This window comes from Monodon monoceros, unplaced genomic scaffold (assembly GCF_005190385.1).
Source record: "Monodon monoceros isolate NGI ecotype Baffin Bay Population unplaced genomic scaffold, NGI_Narwhal_1 Super_Scaffold_11, whole genome shotgun sequence".
Taxonomy (NCBI): domain Eukaryota; kingdom Metazoa; phylum Chordata; class Mammalia; order Artiodactyla; family Monodontidae; genus Monodon; species Monodon monoceros.
The window spans coordinates 64,929,274-64,946,851 of NW_021703767.1; the positions used below are offsets into that span (position 1 = coordinate 64,929,274).

The following is a 17,578-nucleotide window of genomic DNA, read 5'->3' on the forward strand; positions in this document are numbered from 1 at the left end:
TGCCTCTGACCAGGGCAAAGGCAGCCATGGCCAGTGCACGCTTTGGTGCACACTCTCAGAAGGGTGAAAGGCTAACTCCAGGGCAGAAACAGCCATCCCCTGAGCACGTGTCTCTGCACATACTGGGGAGGGAGCCAGCCCAGTAGTGTGGAACCAACCCCTCTGGCCCCGACCTAGCCTCTAACCCAGGTGCACACACTGGGGAAAAAGTGAAAGCAGCATAGAAGTACAACCCCAAATCCTCAGGTTCTGGCCATACCCCAAACCAAGGTTGAGAATGCCATCACACCTGGGAGAAATCCAATTCCCTCAGAGGTCCTGCTCCAACCCCTATGTCCCCAATCCCACCCCGATAGGGTGGTGATGGCCACTGAGCACAGGAGAAGCTCCAACTCACACCTGGCTCCAGCTCTAGCCCCTCCATCTCCAGCCCTACCACCCATCAAGGTGGTAGCTGCCAGCACACCCCAGGTGAAGACACAGCCCATGCTCATTTTAGATCCAGTTCTCCCACCAAAGCCCCTGGGCACATGCAGACTGCATAGGGACATTCCCACACAAGGACACACCTTCAAGACTGGGAAGGTAACTGTTTCACCTAATTTCACAGAGTCAGAGAAAGTTAAACAAAATAAGAAGAGGAAGGAATATGTTTCAAACAAAAAACAAAAACAAAAAACCTTGACAAAACCCTAATAAAACAGAGATAAGTAATTTACCTGATAAACAGTTCAAAGCAATGGTAATGAGAATAACAACTGAACTTGGGAAAATAATACATGAACACAGTGAGAACTTTAATAGAGAACTAGAAAACATAAAAAAGAACCAGACACAGCAGAAGAATATAGTAAGTAAAATGAAAAATACAGTAGAGGGAGTTAACAGCAGATAAAGTGATACAGAAGAATGCACAAGTGATCTGAAAGATAGAATAATGGAAATCACCCAATCAGAACAGCAAAAAGAAATACAGATTTAAAAAATGAGAATAGTTTAAAGGACCTCGAGGACAACATAAGTGTACTAACATTTGCATTATAGGAGTCCTAGAAGGAGAAGAGAGAGAGAAAGAAGTAGAAAATGTATTTGATGAAATTATGGTTGAAAACTTCCTGAACTTGAAAAAGGAAACAGATATACAGGTCCAGGAAGCACAGAGAGTCCCAAACAAGATGAACCCAAAGACACTCACACCAAGAATTAAAATGGCAAAAGTTAAAGATAAAGAGAGAATTTTAAAAGAGAAAAACCAAGAGTCACATACAAGGGAACCAATATAAAGCTATCAGCTGATTTTTCTGCAGAAACTTTGCAGGCCAGAAGGGAGCAGCATGATATATTCAAAGTGCTGAAAGGGAGAAAACCTACAACCTAGGACACTCTACCCTGCAAGATTATCATTTACAATTGAAGGAGAGATACAAAGCTCCTCAAACAAGCAAAAACTGAGAGATCATCAATACTAAGCTGACCTTACAAGAAGCATTAGAGGGTCTTCTTTAAGTAAAAAAGGCTACAACAAGAAATAAGAAATTATAGGAAGGGAAAAATCCCACTGGTAAAAGCAAATATATAGGAAAGGCTGAGAATCAACCAGTTAAGAAAGTGAGCACAAAGGTTAAAAGACAAAAATTGTAAAGTCAACTTTAACTACAATAAACAGTTAAGGGATTGACACAAAGATATAAAATATGACATCAAAAACAGAAAATGTGGGGGAGAGGAATAAAAATGTAGTACTTTTAGAATGTGCTTAAACTTAAGTGACTATCAGTTTAAAACAAGCAAATATAATTATAGGTCAACATATATGAACTCCACAGTAAGAGCAAATCAAAAACCTACAATAGGTACACAAAAACTACAGAGAAAGAAACATAACACTAAAGAAAATCACCAAACTACAAGGGAAGAGACTAAAAGAAGAAGAACAGGGAAGAACTACAAAAACAACCAGAAAACAAGTAATAAAATGGCAATAAGTACTTACCTATCAATAAGCACTTTAAATGTCAATGGACTAAATGCTCCAGTCAAAAGACATAGGGTGACTGATCAGATAAAACAAACAAGACCCATCTATATGCTGCCTACAAGAGACTCACAGTGCTAAAACCCACATAGACTAAAAGTGGGAGAATGGAAAAAGATATTCCATGCAAATGGAAACAATAAGAAAGCTGGGGTAGCAACACTCATATCAGACAAAGTAGACTTTAAAATAAAGTCTATAAAAAAAGACAAAAAGGTCATTATATAATGGTAAAGGGATCAATACAAGAAGAGGATATAAAATTCATTAACATATATGCACATAATATAGGAACACCAAAATATATAAAGCAAATGTTAATAGATATAAAGGAAGAAACTGACAATAATACAATAGTAAGGGACATTAACACCTCACCTACATCAATGGATAGATCATCCAGACAGAAAATCAATAAAGAAACAGTGGCCTTAAATGACACAGTAGACCAGATGGACTTAATAGATATCTATAGGACATTCCATACAAAACAAAAGAATGCACATTCTTTTCAAATGCACATGGAATGTTCTCCAGGATAGATCAATTGTTAGGCCACAAAACAAGTCTCAACAAAATTAAAAGGGATATAAATTATATCAAACATATTTTCCAACCATAATTGTATGAAACTAGAAATCAATTATAGGAAGAAAAATAGGAAAAACACAAATACATAGAAGCTAAACAACATGTTACCAAAAAACTAATGGGTCAATGAAGAAATCAAAGAGGAAATCAGAAAATACCTTGAGACAAATGAAAATAAAAACACAATTTTCCAAAATTTATGGGATGTAGCAAAAGCAGGTCTACTTGGGTAAGTTTATAGCAATACAGGCCTTCTTCAAGAAACAAGAAAAATCTCAAATAAACAACCTAACCTACCACCTAAAGAAATGAGAGAGAAAACAAAGTCAGAAAAAGGAAGGAAAAGATCAGAGTGGAAATAAATAAAAGAGACCAAAAGAAAAGAAAAGATCAGTGAAACCAAGAGCTAGTTTTTCAAAAAGATAAGCAAAATGAATAAGCTTTTTGCCAGGCTCATTGAGAAGAAAAGAAAGAGGACACAAATAAGCAAAATAAGAAATGAAAGAGAATAAATTACAACTGATATCACAGAAATACAAACAACATAAGAGAATACCATGAACAGTTATATGCCGACAAATTGGTCGAACTAGAAGAGATGGATAAATTCCTAGAAACATACAATCTTCCAAGATTGAATCAGGAAGAAATAGATAACCTGAACAAACTGATTACTAGTATTGAAAATGAATCAGTAATTAAAAAAAAAAAAAACTCCCAACAAAGAAAAGTCCAGGACTAGATAGCTTCACAGGGGAATTCTACCAAACATATACAGAAGAGTTCATACCTATCCATCTTATACTATTCCAAAAATTAAAGAGGAAGGAACACTCCTAAATTCATTCAATGAGGCCACCATCACCCTGATACCAAAACTAGATAACAATACTACCCTAAAAATTACAGGTCAATATTTCTGAAGAACAAAGATGCAAAAACCCTCAACAAAATATCAGCAAACCAAATTCAGCAGTATATAAAAAGAATCATACACCTTGATCAAATGGGATTTATTCCAGGGATGCAAGGATGGTTCAGTATCCACAAATCAGTCAATGTGATATACCACATTAACAAAAGGAAGGATAAAAATCACATGATCATTTACAGAGATGCAGAAAAAGCATCTGACAAAATTCAACACCCATTCATGATAAAAAAACTCTCAACATAGTTGGTATAAAAGAACATATCTCAAAATAATAAAGGTCATTTATGACAAACCCACAGCTAACAACATACTCAATGGAGAAAATCTGAAAGTTTTTCCTCTAAAATCAGGAACAAGACAAGCATGTCCATACTCGCTATTTCTATTTAACACAACATTGGAAGTCCTAACCATAGCAATCAGATAATAAAAATTTAAAAAGGGAAGAAGTAAAACTGTCACTATTTGCAGATGACACAATGCTATATGTAGAAAGCCCTAAATTCTCCACCAAAAAACTATTAAAACTGATAAGTGAATTTAATCAAGTTGCATGATATAAGATCAATATACAGAGATCTGCTTCTTTTCTATACATCAATAATAAACTATCAGAAAGGGAATACAAGAAAGAATCCCATTTACAATCATATCAAAAAGAATAAAATACCTAGGAATAAATTTAACCAAGGAGATGAAAGGCCTATACTTAGAGAACTATAACACACTGATGAAGAAAACTGAAGATGATACAAAGATATGGAAAGATATCCTGTGTTCATGGATTGGAAGAACTAATATTGTTAAAATGTCCATACTACCCAAAGCAATCTACAGATTTAATGCAATCCCTATCAAAATACCCATGACATTTTTCACAGAACTAAAACAAATGATCCTAAGATTCATATGGAACTGCCAAAGACCCCTAATATCCAAAGCAATCTTTAGGGGGAACAAAAAAATCAAAGCTGGAGGTATAATCCTCCCTGACTTCAGAATATACTACAAAGCTACAGTAATCAAAACAGTATGTTACAAAAAACAGACACATACATCAATGAAACAGAATAGAGAGTCCAGAAATAAACTCACGCACACACGGGTCAGTTAATCTACAAGAAAGGAGGCAAAAATATACAATGGGAAAAGTCAGTCTCTTTAATGAGTGGTGTTGGGAAAACTGAACAGCTACCTGTAAAAAGATGAAATTAGAACATTTTCTCACACCACATACAATAATAAATTCAAAGTGGATTAAAGACTTAGGTGTAAGATTGAAAACTATAAAACTCCTAGAAAAAAACATAGGCAATACACTCTTTCACATAAGTGTTACCAATATTTTTGGATCTGTTTCTTTAGGCAAGGGAAGCAAAAGCAATAATAAACAAATGGAATCTAATTAAACTTAAAGGCTTTTACAAAGTGAAGGAAACCACATACAAAATGAAAAAAATAACCTACTGAATGGGAGAAGATATTTGAAGATGATATGTCTGGTAATGGATTAATATCCAAGATACATAAACAGTTCATACACCTCAATATCTAAAAAGCAAACAACCTGGTTAAAAATTGGGCAGAAGACCTGACTAGACATTTTTCCGAAGAAGACATACAGATGGCCAACAGACATATGAAAATATGTTCAACATTGCTAGTCATCAGGGAAATGCAAATCGAAAGCATAACAAGCTATCACCTCACACTGTCAGAATTGCTACTGTAAAAAAGACAACAAATAATAAATGTTGGCAAGGATATAGAGAAAAGGGAACAAACACTGTCAGTGGGAATGTAAATTTTTATACACACTATGGAAAACAGCATGGAGGTTTTTCAAAGAAACTGAAAAAAGAACTTCCATACGATCCAGCAATTCCACTGCTGGGTATATATCCAAAGAAAATGAAAACATAAATTCAAAAAGATGTATGCAACCTAATGTTCATAGCAGCATTATTTACAATAGCCAAAATATGGAAGCAACCTAAATGTCCATCAACAGATGAAAGGATAAAGAAGATGTGTGGGGGGGGAATACACACACACACACACACACACACACACACACACACAGGAATACTCAGCCATAAAAAAGATTGAAATTGTGTCATTTGCAACAACATGGATGGGCCTGGAGGGTATTGTTCAGTGAGATAAGTCAGACAGAGAAAGACAAAAACTGTATGTTTTCACTTATATGTGGAATCTAAAAAATAAAACAAATGAATGAACATAACAAAACAGACTCAGAGATACAGAGAACAAACTAGGGGTTACCAGTGGGGAAAGTGGTTAGTGGAGGGTCAAGGAAGGGGAAGGGAATTAAGAGGTACAAACTACAAGGTATAAAAAAAAATAAGATACAATGATGTAATGTACAACACAGGAAATATAGCCAATATTTTACAATAACTTTAAATGGAGTATAATCTATAAAAATATTGAATCACTATGTTGTATATCTGAAACTAATATAACACTGTAAATCAACTATACTTCAAAAAAAGGTCAAACTTTTATGCTTGTAAGATTTTGCATGCATGGTTCTCTCTATTGATAATAACCGCTTTTACCTGGTAAAACATCTACTCATCCCTTAAGATCCTTTTCTTCTCAGGAATTTCATTCCCTATAAAGTCCTTCCTAACCTCGTCAGGGAGAATTAATACTTCTATCATTTTAACTTTATAGCACTATAAACACGTTTATAGCATTAAATACATAGCATTGTAGTTATCTCTTTATATTGGTCTCCCCCATTAGACAGTGAACTCTAGAATGGAGATATATCTCTTTATTTTTATATTCCTTTACCTTCCCCAACACTCTACCCTAAAGCAGTTGCACAGAATAAGTGTTGTGTCTGTGTATGTGTACAGACACACACACACACACACACACTAAAAGAATGGATGAATGTATTAACAAATGAATACAGTTATGATAATCGCTCGTGTTTAATTTTTTCAGAAGAGGGAGTAATGAACACTGCATAGGACTAGCTTCTTTATGTCTGAGGGCAAAACAAAGGGGAAATATTATCTTTGGTCAGAATAACATTTCGATGAAGAGGAAATGAGCCCCTGTTTATTGGGCAAATTAAGTGGCTGAAGACTTTTCTGCTCCCCATGAGAGAAAAATGGACACACTCTCACTGGGAAGGGAAACAGAGTGGGAGTTCAAGGAGAATCAAGATTCCTGAGGCTTCCCAGCCTGGCAGGAGAATGGGAGTGCTTTCTATCAGTGGACTTTGGGCAAACCTGGTATCCTCTCTGGGCCTCAGTCTCCTCCCTTGTAACACGATAGTCTTGGACTACAGTGATAGTTAAGATGTTCCATCTATGATCTCCATACCAGGTTCTGCACAGAGTTCTCAAGCAAGCAGGAGAGTTAATAATCTCTTTTCGCTGCATTAAATTATGAAAGGATAAGGACAACAGAAGATTTCTTAGGAACCATGAAGGAAAAATGCATAATTTATAAAGAACATTGAAATAAGCAGTAGAAGGTATGGGATAGGGTATAAAAGAAAAAGCTGGGTAAATAAAAAACATAAAATATGGTATTAGAAATTAACTTAAGTATATCCATTATCAAAATTAATGTAAATGGATTCAATCAAAGGAAAAATGTTCTCAGATTGTAGACTGGAAACCAAACTAGATCCAGACACACTGTTTACAAGAGATACACCTAAAACATAAAGCATGGAAACCCAAAAGTAAATGAACCATAAAAGAGAAACATAACAATAAGAATTAACCAAAGAAAGCTATTACAGGCGTTTTAATATCAGTTAAAATAACACAAAAATGCATATTAAGCATAGAGAATCAGTGAGATATAACAACCTATAAGCAACAGAGGCCCAGGATAGGTTAAAAAAAAGAAGGTATAATCGACAAATCCACAATCCTACTATGTGATTTTTAAACAAATCTCTCACATAAAATACTAGCTGAAACAAATAAAATATTGGTAAAGATATAAAGTATTTGAATAATATGATTAACAAATATAAATTTTAAGAAATATATATGTATACATACCCCCAATTGTAGCACCTGTAAGTGGACAAAATAGCTCCTACCATTCTCTGCCTTGCTTACTCCATGCCAAACACACTGTCTTCTTTGTCCTAAAACACCTCTGTCTTATTCGTAGTGTTTCAGAGAACAGAAAAAGAGAAAGAACTGCCCAACTCATTTTATCATCTGATACTAAAACTCAACCAAGGATAACACAAGACATAAAAACATGGGCCATTCTCACTTATGATCACAGATGAGAAAGTTCTATTAAAATAATAGCATATTGGGCTTCCCTGGTGGCGCAGTGGTTGAGAGTTCGCCTGCCGATGCAGGGGACACGGGTTCGTGTCCCGGTCCGGGAAGATCCCACATGCCGCGGAGCGGCTGGGCCCGTGAGCCATGGCCGCTGAGCCTGCGCGTCCGGAGCCTGTGCTCCGCAACTGGAGAGGCCACAACAGTGAGAGGCCCGCGTACCGCAAAAAAAAAAAATAAATAAAAAATTAGCATACTGCATATTAGCAATTTATTAAAAACTAATCACAAATAGACTTTAGTCCAGAAATGCAAGGGTGTTTTAATGTTTGAAAAATCTATTAATTTAATTCACTTGTTGACATTTGGGGCTAGATAATTCTTTATTGTGGGGGCTGACCTGTTGCATATATGATGCTCAGCAGCATCCCTGGCCTCTACCTACTAGCTGCCAGTAGCACCTTCCTCCCAGCTGTGACAACCGAAAATGTCTCCAGACACTGCCAAATGAAACTGTCCCCGGTTGAGAACCCACTGACACAGAGGCTGATGAACTGTCTCATGCACTATGTTTCCACTTAATGGGACCTGGGCCAACTATACAGGCCTAATGAAACACTGCCCAGACTGCTATATTTTGCTTCAGATAATATCCATCAAACGTAGTTTCCACTTATTTTAGAATTCAAAGTTTTATATACCAAAAGAACAATACTAAATCCACTTTATTATTCCTCTGTATAAAATCAAAGTATACCTCCACAGGATGCTGGTTCTAAACTTACTCAATATCTAGTATCCACATGTAAACTATATGAGGACAGCTTTTTGGTAACTTTTATTGCAACATAATTTTATTTTATTTTATTTTATTTATTTATTTATTTTATTGCAGAGTGTCTAGTTTATTATGAAAGGGTTCTCCCAGTATGTACACAGGAACCCAAACTATCGGTTTATCCTGCCCACCCCACCCCCCGCAAAGGCATATCAGCAACAACAGGGTTCCTTCATGGTACCTAGAAGAACTGCAGAACTGCTGGGGTGAAAACATCATCGATGCCCCCTGTGTTGTGTACTTTACACACTCTGAGGCAGTGTGATAAAGCTCCCAACACAGCAGCCTATCCAGGTAAGGTCATCCACCAAATGCATTCTCCCAGGGCTAAGAGACAATCTCACTACACACGAAGATACTAAGACCCAAACTCCAAAAGCCAGAGCTAGGGTCCAGGGCACTGGTTCTTCTACAGCACCAGTAGGATAAATCAGAGCGACTGGGAAGCTTTCAACACTACACCTATAGGGACCCACTCGGAGTCAGAGGGTTTGGGGACACCTGTGCCTGGATGCAGAGGAGTGAATGCTCAGAGGGCAGGGATGAAGGAGGTCGTCATTCCTTGCCCTCCTTTTATCATAGTTGTATATAACCAGATAACATACAAAAACATACAGTTCACTTTTATTTATAATCAAATGGGCACTATACTTTCCAGTGCCTAATCCCACTTTAAAACTTCATGCTGGATGCTGGTGGCAGGCCAAGATATTACTTTTTTATGCATTAAATCCCACACTGGGCTTCAGGAGATAGATGATAAGAGAAAATAACTCACTGTCATCCCCCTTTGCCATGAGACCGGTAGCTCTGGTCTGCCAGGTATTGATAAAATAAGAGAAGGCAGCAAATCGGTGGGCAGAAATCTTATGGGAGAGATGCCTGGCTGAAATACCAGACTCTACCCCAGAGGGAAACTGGTGTCTCTTAATCTAGAGCTATACTCGGACCAGCATGGACAGCACCTAACCAACCATCTGTTACAATGGAAAGCAACAACTGACACCTGTCCTTAGAAGCAATATCAGGTGGGGGTGAAAGTTTTCTTTGCACAACAGAAGTGGCCATGTATACAGTGTATACAGCTTGTCCTCCACCAAGGCTAAGTTGAGGGGACTTGAGTATCAAGGACAAAGGATTTAAGCCAATGATTATGGTGCCGCTGGGACTGGAATAAGAGGTGTTACTAGGCGTTCCCTACAACAAAAAAGGGTCTAGAGCTTGGTAAGGCTACAACAAAGGTCTCCTTTTTCTTGACATCTCAGCCAGCTCTTCCCTGATGTGCTGCACAGAAACCTCATCTCTTTTCAGCTTTGCTCATTTCAGTGCTTCCTAGTAGATCTCTTCTACTTGTGCATATCGTTCTCTGTGCATCAGGGCTGCAGCCAGATTACTGAGCAGCACTTGGAGCTCAGGGTGCTCCACCTGTCTCGCCAGGTCTGACGCCCTCTGTGCGTGAACACAGGCCTCATCAGAGCGGCCCTGTGCATCCAGGGTGGTAGCCAGGTCACTCAGCAGCACGATGGTCTGTGGGTGTCTTTCTCCTAGTATTTCTTCAGAGATCTGTAAAGCTTCTTCATACATCCTTTGTGCCTGTGATGGCTGCTTGGAGAACAGAAGGTAGTGGGGCATAGGTGTCTAGGCACATGCCCAAGAGGAGATGGGCGTTGGCTTTCTCTTACACTGACAAAGTGTCTTCTGATAATTCGTTTTCTTTTTCAATTTTTTCCTCTAGAGCTGAAATGCAGAATTATAGCCAGCAAGAGCCAATTCCTGTCTATTCTGAGCAGTATAAATAATGGCCAGCTTTAGAGAGTTTTCTATTATTGCATTGTTTTCCTGTTGCATGGCCCCTCCAAGCAAGTAACTCATTGTTGCTCTAAAAAGTTTTTCCGCATTTTCAAGCTGACCCCGTAAAAATGATAAGCTGGCCATCAAATCATAAATGTAAGTGATGGCCGTCTTGTTATCACTCTAATAGGCAAGATGAAGAGCATCATGCAAAATTAGCTTCGCCTCTTCTGGCTCATCTTTCATGATGCACAACTGCCAGCCACAGCAGTTGTGAAATTTTTTGTTCTAGTTCTGTGAAAAATGCCACTGGTAGTTTGATAGGGATTGCACTGAATCTGTAGATTGCTTTGGGTAGTACAGTCATTTTCACAATGACTTGGATTCTTCCAATCCAAGAATGTGGTGTATCTCTCCATCTGTTTGTATAATCTTTAATTTCTTTCATCAGTGTCATAGTTTTCTGCACACAAGTCTCTTGTCTCCTTAGGTAGGTTTATTCCTAGGTATTTTATTCTTTTTGTTGCAATGCTAAATGGGAGTGTTTCCTTAATTGCTCTTTCAGATTTTTCATCATTAGTGTATAGGAATGCAAGAGATTTCTGCATTAATTTTGTATCCTGCTACTTTACCAAATTCGTTGATTAGCTTTAGTAGTTTTCTGGTAGCATCTTTAGGAGTGTCTATGTATAGTATCATGTCATCTGCAAACAGTGACAGCTTTACTTCTTCTTTCCCAATTTGGATTCCTTTTATTTCTTTTTCTTCTCTGATTGCTGTGGCTAAAACTTCCAAAACTATGTTGAATAATAGTGGTGAGAGTGGACAACCTTGTCTTTCTCTTGATCTTAGAGGAAATGCTTTCAGTTTTTCACCATTCAGAATGATGTTGGCTGTGGGTTTGTCATATATGGCCTTTATTATGTTGAGGCAAGTTCCCTCTATGCCTACTTTCTGGAGAGTTTTTATCATAAATGGGTGCTGAATTTTGTCGAAAGCTTTTCCTGCATCTATTGAGATGATCATATGGTTCTTATTCTTCTATTTGTTAATATGGTATATCACATTGATTGATTTTCATATATTGAAGAATCCTTCCATTCCTGGGATAAACCCCACTTGATCATGGTGTATGATCCTTTTAATGTGCTGTTGGATTCTGTTTGCTAGTATTTCGTTGAGGATTTTTGCATCTATGTTCATCAGTGATATTGGCCTGTAGTTTTCTTTCTTTGTGACATCTTTGTCTGGTTTTGGCATCAGGGTGATGGTGGCCTCGTAGAATGAGTTTGGGAGTGTTCCTCCTTCTGCTATATTCCGGAAGAGTTTGAGAGGATGGGTGTTAGCTCTTCTATAAATGTTAGACAGAATTCGCCTGTGAAGCCGTCTGGTCCTGGGCTTTTGTTTGTTGGAAGATTTTTAACCAAGTCTCAATTTCAGTGCTTGTGATTGGTCTGTTTATATTTTCTATTTCTTCCTAGTTCAGTCTCAGATGGATGTGCTTTTATAAGAATTTGTCCATTTTATTGCCATATAGTTGCTTGTAGTAATCTCTCATGATCCTTGTATTTCTGCAGTGTCAGTTATTACTTCCCCTTTTTCATTTCTAATTCTATTGATTTGAATCTTCTCCATTTTTTTCTTGATGAGTCTGGCTTATGGTTCATCAATTTTGTTTATCTTCTCAAAGAACCAGCTTTTAATTTTATTGATCATTGCTATCGTTTCCTTCATTTCTTTTTCATTTATTTCTCATCTGATCTTTATGATTTCTCTCCTTCTGCTAACTTTGGGGTTTTTTTGTCATTCTTTCTCTGATTGCTTTAGGTGTAAGGTTAGGTTGTTTATTTGAGATGTTTCTTGTTTCTTAAGGTAGGATTGTATTGCTATAAACTTCCCTCTTAGAACTGCTTTTGCTGCATCCCATAGGTTTTGGGTCATCGTGTTTCCCTTGTCATTTGATTCTAGGTATTTTTTGATTTCCTCTTTGAGCTCTTCAGTGATCTCTTGGTTATTAAGTAGTGTATTGTTTGGCCTCCATATGTTTGTATTTTTTACAGATTTTTTCCTGTAATTGATATCTAGTCTCATAGCATTGTGGTCACAAAAGATACTTGATACGATTTCAATTTTCTTAAATTTACTAAGGGTTGATTTGTGACCCAAGATATTATCTATCCTGGAGAATGTTCCATGAGCACTTGAGAAGAAAGTGTATTCTGTTGTTTTTGGATGGGACGTCCTATAAATATCAACTAAGTCCATCTTGTTTAATGTATCATTTAAAGCTTGTGTTTCCTTAATTATTTTGATTTTGGATGATCTGCCCATTGGTGAAAGTGGGGTGTTAAAGTCCCCTACTATGATTGTGTTACTGTCGATTTCCCCTTTTATAGCTGTTAGCATTTGCCTTATGTATTGAGGTGCTCCTATGTTGGGTGCATAAATATTTATAATTGTTATATCTTCTTCTTGGATTGATCCCTTGAACATTATGTAGTGTCCTTCTTTGTCTCTTGTAATTGTCTTTGTTTTAAAGTCTATTTTGTCTGATATGAGAATTGCTGCTCCAGCTTTCTTTTGATTTCCATTTGCATGGAATATCTTTTTCGATCCCCTCACTTTCAGTCTGTATGTGTCCATAGATCTGAAGTGGGTCTGCCGTAGACAGCATATGTATGGGTTTTGTTTTTGTATCCATTCAGCCAGTCTATGTCTTTTGGTTGCAGCATTTAATCCATTTACATTTAAGGTAGTTATTGATATGTATGTTCCTATTACCATTTTCTTAACTGTTTTGGGTTTGGTTTTGTAGGTCTTTTTCTTCTCTTGTGTTTTATGCCTAGAGAAGTTCCTTTAGCATTTGTTGTAAAGCTGGTTCGGTGGTGCTGAATTCTCTTAGCTTTTGCTTGTCTGTAAAGGTTTTAATTTCTCCGTCGAATCTGAATGAGATCCTTGCTGAGTAGAGTAATCTTGGTTGTAGGTTTTTCCCTTTCAACACTTTAAATACATCCTGCCACTCCCTTCTGGCTTGCAGAGTATCTGCTGAAAGATCAGCTGTTAAGCTTATGGGGATTCTCTTGTGTGTTATTTGCTGTTTTTCCCTTGCTGCTTTTAATGTTTTCTCTTTGTATTTAATTTTTGATAGTTTGATTAATATGTGTCTTGGCGTGTTTCTCCTTGGATTTATCTGGTATGGGACTCTCTGCCCTTCCTGGACTTGATTGACTATTTCCTTTCCCATATTAGGGAAGTTTTCAACTATAATCTTCAAATATTTTCTCAGTCCCTTTCTTTTTCTCTTCTTCTTCTGGGACCCCTATAATTCGAATGTTGATGCGTTTAATGTTGTCCCAGAGGTCTCTGAGACTGTCCTCAATTCTTTTCATTCTTTTTTCTGCTCTGCAGTAGTTATTTCCACTATTTTATCTTCCAGGTCACTTATCCATTCTTCTGCCTCAGTTATTGTACTATTGATTCCTTCTAGAGAATTTTTAATTTCATTTATTGTGTTGTTCATCATTGTTTGTTTGCTCTTTAGTTCTTCTAGGTCCTTGTTAAACGTTTCCTGTATCTTCTCCATTCTATTTCCAAGAGTTTGAATCATCTTTACTATCATTACTCTGAATTATTTTTCAGGTGACTGCCTATTTCCTCTTCATTTGTTTGGTCAGGTGGGTTTATACCTTGCTCCTTCATCTGCTGTGTGTTTCTCTGTCTTCTCATTTGGCTTAACTTGCTGTGTTTGGGGTCTCCTTTTCGCAGGCTGCCGGTTTGTAGTTCCCATTGTTTTTGGTGTCTGCCCCCAGTGGCTAAAGTTGGTTCAGTGGGTTGTGTAGGCTTCCTGGTGGAGGGGACTAGTGACTGTGTTCTGGTGGATGAGGCTGGACGTTGTCTTTCTGGTGGGCAGGTCCACGTCTGGTGGTGTGTTTTGGGTTGTCTGTGGACTTATTATGATTTCAGGCAGCCTCTCTGCTAATGGGTGGGGCTGTGTTCTAGTCTTGCTAGTTGTCTGGCAAGGGGTGTCCAGCACTGGAGCTTGCTGGTTGTTGAGAGGAGCTGGGTCTTAGCATTGAGATGGAGATCCCTGGGAGAGCTTTCGCTGTGTGATATTACGTGGAGAAGGGAGGTCTCTGGTGGACCAAGGTCCTGAACTCGGCTCTCCCACCTCAGAGGCACAGGCCTGACACCCGGCCAGAGCACCAGGACTCTGTCAGTCACACGGCTTTTGGGAAGTCTGAGGTCTTCTGCCAGCGTTCAGTAGGTGTTCTGTAGGAGTTGTTCCACATGTAGTTGTATTTCTGATGTATTTGTGTGGAGGAAGATGATCTCCACCTTTTGCTCCTCCGCCATCTTGAAGGTCTCTCCAACAAAACTGATAGTGTGACTTGTTCAGGTATGTTGTTCATTCTGTGGCTTCCATTGTGCAGGTCCAGAGTCAGTCATTTGTTAGCAACACATACATATCTTCAAAGGCAATGCTGCTCCAGGGACCAGTGCAAAGCAGTCACTGGTCGTCCAGACCTCGTGTCGGGGAGGCTGGTCTGCTTGTCCTGGAGCTTCGGCCTGAGAGGCAGGCATCCGATGTAGCACTTAGCTAGATTTGCTGCCTGGTGGGCACCGTCTCTGACTTTCTCTCCCTGCCTGGCTCTCTCTGGGGCGCCATCTTTTTTTTTAAATCATAGAATCTTAATGCTAATACAGAGGACCTTGGAGATGATATTGTTAAATAGCCTTATTTTACAAAAAGGCAACAAAGAGGTGAACTGCCACAGAAATAGTTACTGGAAAATCTAGAACTTGAATATAGTTTTCAGGATTTCAAGACAAGAGCTAATTTAAACATGCCACTTACAATGGTAATATTAACAGATTAGTCAACCAAAAAAAAAAAAAAAGCTATTTAGCCCGCAGTATGGCTAAAACATCTAGCAATGAACAATCTGTAGGCAACAACAGCATTGCAGTAATCATTATTAGAGTAACCCAAAAGTTATTATGTTGAAAAGAAGTTTTTTAAAATAATACTGGTTAATACTGCTAAGTTAACTAAAAAGTGATGGGAAGGTCTATTAATAATTTCTGTGGGGATTCTTAAAGGAAACTTAAAAGCTCTTAAGAGGCTGGTGATCCTGGTTCTTTAATGTCTAACTTCACCATACAACTTAGGACTTTCCTTTCCATGAGAGGTCTATACCAAAAATATGATTCAAACTTATCAGGCATAACTAAGGTTGTTTGGGACCTCTCCATTAACTGCCAACTCTTTAAGTTAAGATTTGTAAATCTGTCCTGAGAATGCTAGAAGAGACATGCTCTGTATTAGAGATGATGCAACACACAAGACTGCTAAATTTTATTCTCTTGAAATAGAAATTACATATATGATTCTGTAATTTCCCTCATTTCATAAATTTTCCTCAATTTTTCAAGGGTGTTTCCTTTAATATCAAATTTAAGCAGCTGGATTTACATGCAGAAAACCATCGGTGATACTCATGCCTCCTCCATCTTTACTTGTCTGGTGTGATCAACTCCTAGATCTCCCATGATCTGAGGCCTTTTCCTGTTCTCTTTCCCATCTTCCTCCTCTAATTAGACTTGAGGCTGAAAACAGGATGATTAACCCTCTCATGACCATGCTGATGTTTCTCATACTAAATTAGGCAGTTTTTTCTTAAGTAGGAAGTAGATTCTCAGTTGTAAACTTCAAGGATTGTCTTACAGTTAACAATTCAAGGAAACTACCAATTAGCTATTTTAAGTCTTCACTACAAAGAGACAGAATTTCCATATATCGTTACCACTGGATAAGATACATTTCATAAAGGCAGCATTGCGAAGATGAAAGGAGATATTTTTATTCTCTTTAAAGCTGAAAACACAAAACGATCCAGATAGCTTTTTCAGCAGTTACAAATAGAGTGTGTTATTTTTCAAACTCTATTAAAGTCAATTACTTTGTGAGCCTGCAAGTCAGAATTTTCCATGATAATGAATTAAATGGGCGAAGCAACACCATACATACCCTGAGTGGCTGTTGGGGGTAGCTGGAGGCTACTGTCTAGCTTCTCCCAAAGGTAAGTTGGTCGAGGAGTGCCTTCCTCTGAGCTACAGAGCAGGATGACATCGCTGCCAATATCCTGGGGTCCTTGGATTTGGCAGTGTGGGGCAGAAGGAGGAACTATAATAGGAAGGGTAAGCAATAAAGAATTCATTTACCATGAGTCAAATGATGACAGAGGAGACATCAACATTCAGCACTAGAACCTCAGGTAACACTGTTTTGGGGACACATATCAGAAGACTACCTCATGAGCAAAGCCAGTGGATGGTATGTACGATGCACAGGTTTGGCCATAGGTGCAGGGCCTACAACTTCAGCTGGCAGGGAGCAAATATGTATAAGGGGCAACACCCTCAGATTATATTTTTAAGATACCTTATAACTTTAGTTTCACTCTTCTTCCTCCAAAGAAGTATTCGAAGAATTCTTAAGATCCTTCATGTCAACATATTGCTTTTAAAAGCATTACTGAATACACACATGTTCAGAGCAGCATTATTCACAATAGCTGAAAGGTGGAAACAACCCAAGTGTCCATAGAGGGATGGAAGGATAAACAAAATATAGTGTATACGTACAATGGAATATTATTTAACCTTGAAAGTAAGGAAATTCTGACACATGCTACAACATGGATGAACCTTGAGAACATGCTAAGTGAAATAATTCAGTTATAAGAAGACAAATAATGTATGATTCCACTTATATGCAGCACCTAGGGTACTCAAATTCATAGAAAAAGAAAACAGAACAGTGGTTTCCAGCTGCTGAGTGGAGGGAGAAATGTCATTTAATGAGCAGAATTTTATTTTTGTAAGCTGAAGAAAGTTCCGGAGATTGGTTGCACAACAATGTGAATATACTAAATTGTTCACTTAAAAATTGGCTAAAATGGTAAATTTTGTTATATTTTACCACAATTAAAATTTTTTAATTGATGAAAGAGCCCCCTTGTAAAGAAGATATCTCAAGGAACAGCATCCACTTACCCTGCCGGCTACTCTCGGCTAAGACCACCTTACCATAGTTC

At 37.9% G+C, this 17,578-nt stretch overlaps 1 protein-coding gene and 1 pseudogene across 2 annotated transcripts in view; both read right to left on the reverse strand.

The window, feature by feature from the left end:
* IGSF11 (immunoglobulin superfamily member 11) overlaps positions 1-17,578 on the reverse strand; it is a 141,452-nt gene that overhangs the window by 11,648 nt on the left and 112,226 nt on the right. For both annotated transcript variants that reach the window (XM_029215092.1, XM_029215091.1), the window contains exon 4: positions 16,510-16,665. In XM_029215092.1, the coding sequence (XP_029070925.1) occupies positions 16,510-16,665 (156 nt within the window). The remainder of the gene's footprint in view (positions 1-16,509; positions 16,666-17,578) is intronic.
* LOC114891056 lies at positions 9,808-10,830 on the reverse strand (annotated as a pseudogene).